This window comes from Limulus polyphemus, unplaced genomic scaffold (assembly GCF_000517525.1).
Source record: "Limulus polyphemus unplaced genomic scaffold, Limulus_polyphemus-2.1.2 Scaffold3218, whole genome shotgun sequence".
In the NCBI taxonomy this organism is placed as follows: Eukaryota; Metazoa; Arthropoda; class Merostomata; order Xiphosura; family Limulidae; genus Limulus; species Limulus polyphemus.
In genome coordinates this window covers 104,758-111,660 of record NW_013668828.1, presented here as the reverse complement: position 1 = coordinate 111,660, position 6,903 = coordinate 104,758, and the positions used below count along the sequence as shown (strand labels likewise).

General features: G+C 30.7%; 1 protein-coding gene across 1 annotated transcript in view; it reads left to right on the top strand.

Moving 5' to 3' along the window:
* The first annotated feature begins 450 nt into the window (after positions 1-450).
* Positions 451-6,903, top strand: part of LOC106468913 (telomerase protein component 1-like) — a 101,432-nt gene continuing 94,979 nt past the window's right edge. The window contains exons 1-4 of the mRNA XM_022397317.1: positions 451-495; positions 1,571-1,859; positions 3,930-4,045; positions 5,298-5,581. Of these exons, the coding sequence (XP_022253025.1) occupies positions 1,594-1,859; positions 3,930-4,045; positions 5,298-5,581 (666 nt within the window). The 5' untranslated portion in view covers positions 451-495; positions 1,571-1,593. The remainder of the gene's footprint in view (positions 496-1,570; positions 1,860-3,929; positions 4,046-5,297; positions 5,582-6,903) is intronic.

The following is a 6,903-nucleotide window of genomic DNA, read 5'->3' as shown; positions in this document are numbered from 1 at the left end:
TCAAATTATGATAAACTACATGCATTTTCTTGCATTTATTATAATTAAAACCCATTTGCCATTTATTTGCCCAACTCACTAATTGATCTAAATCCATTTGTAAATCAGCAGCATCTTCTTCGCAGCTAGCAACACCCAAGACCTTAATATCATCTGCAAATTTAAGTAATTTATTGAATATTCCTTCTTCTGTGACACTGGTGTAAATCAAAAGAACAAAGGTCCTAAGACTGAGTCCTGAGGTACTTGAGGTAATATAAATGAAAGAAACGAAAATAACAAAAAGAATACGATTTAGTAATTTACAGTTTCGTAATAATGTATTTGAACGCAATAGAAAACGGCAAATATTATAATTACTGTAAATTAAGCTTGGTGGTTTTGGCTGCGGATTCGAAGTCCGGCGGCGCCCAACGCTCTCGTTCAATCGTGGGGGCGTTATAATTGGTGATTAATTCAACTATCCGGTGATAAAGAGTATCCTAAGAGTTGGTGGTGAGTGCTGCTAATGATTTGCCTTCTTTGTGGTCGGATGTTCAAAATTAGAAACGATGATAGATAGTGTTAGCAGCTTTGCCTTAAAAACAAACAAACTATATATCTAACAAATTAAAAATATTATAGGTAATATTTTGCGAATAATGTAGGTTGAAAATTTAAGTTGGAGATTTCTTATTTACTTGGATAGTATTTTTTCTAAGGAAAGCTTGTTATTTACTTACAAACAGAATATGATATACGATACTACATATGCATTTAAACACATAAATATTTTCTAACCAATAAAAAATACGATTGCACTCACAGGTGCAATAAAAATCTAACAGATAGCTGGCGATATTTTTCGTTTTGGTAAATACTAATAGTAGGACTACTTAATATAAGAACAAATATGAAGTCTCTGTTTGTTAATCCAAATTATGGTTGTTTATGTATAATTTTAGTTAACAAGTAGAACCAGATATTCAATAGTTCAAAGCTGATTTAAAAACGTACGACCACTAGTAATAGTAATACGTACAAAATAACGAAAGGGCATTCAACAATACAGTCAATAGTTACTAGAGTAGGACTGATAGTGATACTGTGATAGACCACAGCTACCTTATTTTAATACTGTGTCGTTGATATTAGGTAGGATTAAGTATGGTATTGAAATTAGAATTTAAATGTAATCTGGTTTGTCTTTACTTCTAAGTTCTATTTCGATTAGTTTAAACTGTTCTTGTTACTATATTATAATTTAGAATAAAGTTATACTTGGTCTTTGCAAGATCTATTTAAGTTAAGAAGGAAAACAGGCTAAATAAATAGGGTGATTATAAAGTTTTACATTGACTGAGATTAGGTAAACTACTCATTCACTAGAGTCTAAAGTATTGGAAAAGCAAGGCTTGTAGTTGTTGCTTGATTACTAAAAGTAAAAACAATATGTATAAATGAACAGTAGCCAAAATTATATATTATTCAAACCTTTACCATTTTAATGTTAAAAATATTGTGTTTTTTTTCACTTCTGGTATATAATGCTCTTTTCATAATTGCTCATTATACACGTAATATTTTATAGCTGGTGAAGTGGTGTGAACTACAATGAATAATCAACACCTGATCCCTAAGTATCCCACATCACTTCTGACAGACACAAACAATCATCTTCTAGAGACTTCAGCTTCAAAAACGTTAAAATTGCCATGTATTGGCTCTCCTGTAACTTTGAGTCTGCTCAGTTCCAAGCCAAAGATTTGCTCAGAACAGCTTCTTAAATCCCACTTGAATCTAGGAGAGGAAAACCATTTTAACCTTCTTGCAAAAGGACCTAATTTAGTAAAGAACAATCTTTTATATGGTGTCAAAAGGTATGTCATGTAAATGCATATATAATTTTTTTACAGCAAACATATGATATAATAAAACAGATATCTTTATCAGAGAAAAAGTATGTCTTACCATTTCATAATTATTGTGCCTAAAGATGTTAAAAGTTTTATTGAATAGGATAGCATATCTTATGGATTTGTAGGAATTAGGAGTTTATGTTCCATCATGAACAAAAATGTGCACTTCCCCCCAAGGATTTAGTAGTCAACACTTCCTTTATAGTTTTATTTCTAATGGAGGGCATACCTTAGTGATATAATCATACGAATGGAGTTCTATAGTAGCAAATCTGGTTTTGCATTTATATCTCTGTCAGGTCATTAAAGGCAAAAGGAAAAATGTTAATTCATTCATTGTCCTGGAAGCATAAATGTGGAACACATTACATAACTTTTGTTTGAGTATTTCACGTAATACTTCTTGCAGTATGAGAACAAAATCATCTGTGAAGTATTTAAGCCAATCATCTCTTTCAAAAATCATGTTGATATCACAATAATAAACGAGATATTAGTAACTGTAAAGCTTGTTTTTGTGTATATCTAAAGATAAGCCTGGCACTGGTAGAGGTATTTATATTTAAATGTTTTTGTTTGTTTCGGGTTCTTGTGCAAAGCTTTAGAAGGGCTATCTGCATTTTTTTTTCATTCACAAGGAACATATTTTATTTTAACTTTAAAAGAGGGTTTGTTTATGTGGTGCACGTATTAATTCAGTAAGAATATTTTAACTGATACACTAGCATGTGATCTAGACATGGTAGAATGATTAGTAAGTCAGAACGTGAATCCTATGGTCTATGATTCGCATCTCATTACTGCAAAATCACATTCAGCACTTTGGGGCCATCGATGCATTGTAAAAGTGATGGTCAAATCCCATTATTTGATGAGAGTAACCCAAGAGTTGGTGATGGGTGCTATTAACTAATAGCCTTTCCTCTAGTCTATCATTTCAAAATATGGCTAGCATTTTTCTCAGTGTTGAAAAATGGATACAGTTATGATATAATTTTAAAAACAATACAAAGAAAAATTCTTCACATCTCATTTATAGTAAGAGTAAGGAATACAAGTATTTTATTCACCTGCATTACTAAATTGTTCGAAGATTTACTTTGAATAATCCTGCTCACTTGGATGTTTTATAGCATTATCAAATTTTTGCAACTACAAAGTGTTATAAAAATAACTCGGGCTACACACACGTACATACACCATTCACCATAAGGAATATTGATGTACAGTATCAATATCCAAGTAGTTTTGTAGGATTTTTAATTTTATATTTCTTGCTTTTAGTTTCTTATACAGATATATCTATATATATATGTGTGAAAAAACCCAGGAAACTGCAAATATGATAAAATAAAGAAATTTGACTTTTGGGGATAAATCACCTTACAAATTTTTAGTTTTATTTGGCAATTTTTCAAGCCAAAACAAACATGTAAGTTAATGACGAATTACCACAGGATGTTCTGAAAGGAATACGATACACAAGAAAAAAAATGTTGAATAAGGTAGAAACGAGAAGTTATAAAAAGTATAATAATGTCAATATAACAATGAAAATAGTAATGAGCTGTTGATTAAAACTAAGGAAATAAAAGATTACGAAAACATATATAAAACACAGTTAATATGAAAAACATAGAAAAATAATTTTTTTAAATTTATGAGAAGCTGAAAAAATTCACTAATATCAGAAGTATTTATACATCCTAATTTATAAATTATTTCCTGATTCTTTGAGTGGTATTTGAGAGGGCATATCATGAGTCAATCATCATAAAATACTCAATAGGATGATCAACTTTAAGTGTCGAACTACAGATATATCTTGACCTTATAATGAAATATTACATAAATGTTTTCATGTGCATTCAGTGAGCATACTGGTCTTTAAGTTTGGTCATTGTTGTCATGGATAATACAATAAATTAAACATTGTATGTATCTCTATATTGAGTTTTTTTTGTGCAGTTGAGTTCCCAAGATATTAATCATGGTCACAGTATTTCTACATTCACTGCATTTTTTTGGTAGCCCGAAGAATGTTAAATGCAGTGATACCAGTATCAAACTAGAAGGAAAGAAAAGGCTTGTTGGAAAACAATTACATAGTACTAACTTCTCCCTGCGAAACAGACAGCTTTCTGATAGTAAGTGTAAATATAGGTTACTTTACATGTACAGTTACAAGTAAATCTTGTTTTATGAATTACCCATTATGTGTTTGTGTAGATATATATACACACACACACACACACACATTTTTTTCTAATATCATATTGTTATCAGAGGTTAAAAGTAATCTTTATTTATTTTGCAGTGTTGTATGTATGCATAGCATATACACTCAGGCTTTTAGAATAAAAATATGACAAAATATTACAATAAAAATCCCCATTTTTTATTTCAAAATATACATAAAATGGTTCTAGCAAGAAGAAACTTAGGAACAGCACTTAAACTACACTTGTTTTTTTTGCTGATAAGGTTCTTCAATAAATGTCAGAGTTCATAAGAGAGAGGTAGGATTAGGGCACTCAATGTCTTTGTGAAATGCTATTTGTACAATTATTTTATATTAACTTGCATGGTGCTGAATGGTAAAGCTTCTAAAGCATTAATTCATTCACTCTAAAGAAGAAAGAGTCTGGATTGTGAAAACATAAAATTTTGAATGCTTACTCATACTATTAAATCTGAAGGAATGTTTGTAAATCTTTTGAAACAGCTTCTCAAAAAAAAAAGACAAATTGGTATATGTTTTCATCACTGAATTGTGCTCAAATATTTTGTTTAAAACTAATTGTTTGTGGCATAATGGAAACAAACACATTGAGAGCAGTTTCTCATTAGTGATAATTACTTAATACCAAATACAATTATCATAGCATAAATTGTGTTTTGTATCAGAAGTTACTTAGTTGGAACCTATAGGTTTTAGTATGTTATAGCATAGTCTGTGAATTTCTTTTGTATTTATCTCATTGTGATAAAGTATTAAAGTATTTGTGTATTAAAAATGCAAAAAAGCTACAAGTAGTTGTCAACTTGTATGAGTGTATAGTATGTGATGTGACCTGTGTTGTATTTTCACATTTTTATTTCTTTGAGATGAAGTTATATCATAAATTTATGCTATAAGTTTCAAAAATGTATGACTGCTGTTTATGTTAAGTAAAATCCAAGGTTTCTTGTGTAGTAATACATAAAGAACGTTAAATTTCTTAGTAGAAATAAATATAGGTGGTTTAATCAGAACAGAAAATAGGGTAAAATCATAAACAATATTCTACGTTAAACTGGTACACAATTAAAAACATTTTATTTAGGCCTATCTATGGCCTTCAAAAAGTTGACGACTCTACATGTTTTGACGTTACAATGTCATCCTAAATCATTTAGGCATTACAAGAATCTCCAACACCTGTAAAAGAAGAGATGACTCAGAGCTGACCAGAGAAGAAGTACACGACTCCTTCAGGGATGATATTGAGAAAGAAATTAGTGACGTTGCCACTAAAAGTCAGGATGATGACAGAGGAATACATCTGCTTGAACAAAATATGCCAGTATATAATTTCAAAACACTGGTTCTGGAGCAACCTGAACTAGAGAAATTTCCTGATATTGAAAAAGACATTGTCTTGATCTCTAGACAACAAGCATTTTTCAAGGATACATTAAAGGTATTGTACATAAATGCATTTTTTTTTATAACCTGCATGATTGATTTAAACAATATTTGGCAAAAATATTAGGTGTTAGCCAGATTTGTTTTTTTTTGTGTTTAGGGGTGGGGTGTGTAGCTCAAATCACTGTTTAACTTCTAAGGTCAATAATCTTTGTTGTATAGTATTCTTTGATTGTTTCAAAAATAGTTTTAAAATTTTGATCAAAAACTTAAAGCAACATGCAAGAAATTCTTGGTGGGGTTTATAAAATCTGTTAGGTTTTACTGTCAGAACATTTTAACCTAAATAGCGATCAACCCCTCACAAATAGCTGAAATAAACTAAAGAATAGTATTTATATGGGGTAAGAGTGTCAGTATCTAAAATCTAGGTTTATGAATAATTTTTTGTTTGTTTTCACAAACAATATGTTAGATTGTATATATCGGTTCAAACTGGTTGATGATGTATCCTGAGGATTCTAAAATTCCAAACTTTAGCAGATATATGGCTTGTTTGTTTTGCATATTCAGGCAAAAATCACAAAGGCAGTCTGTGATAGATCTCCCCAGTTCTGAACTGATAGATTAAAGTAGCCCTTCCATTGATCTGCAAAAACAAGAAGTCCGGGCCTACCAGAGCATCAACCTTGGAATTCTCATCGAAAAACTTAAGTCTCAGAATACAGTAATCGTTCAAATTTTTTCCATTGCATGCTCTAAATCAGGTCATTTGGGTTAGATGTCTCTGTGTGCAGTGTTGCTCGGGGCATGTCTAAGAAGTGTTACAAACAGTGCCAACATATTCCAAATATTTTGAAGAGTTACTACAATAGCCAAGTGAACATATAATGTCTCACTACATTGATGACAGAGATTGGATATCCAAGAATGCACTTTACTCTTACAAGTGAATTACATCAAAATTTTACTTAACATAACATAATATTTTGGAACAACATGGGACCCGTTGGTCCATCTCGGCTGTTCCATCTTCAAAACTAAATTAAAATGATTAACAAAAATAAAAAAAAATTTAAACCCAGTTTTTGTCATTCATATACTTATCAAGCTTTTTCTTAAACTTACTTAAATTACTGCAACATCTGAAGGCAACTCATTCCAAAGGCCAACCACCCTGTTAGACAAATAAAACTGTCTTAGCTGGAGATGACTCCTACCTTGCCAAAATTTATACTTGTGTCCCCTAGTTCTACTATTCTCATTATTAAATATAAAAAAAGATGATACATCAACACTATCAATTCCCTTTACAATCTTAAACACCTCAATCAGATCCCCTCTAACTCTTCTTTTTCCAAGAGTAAACAATTTGAG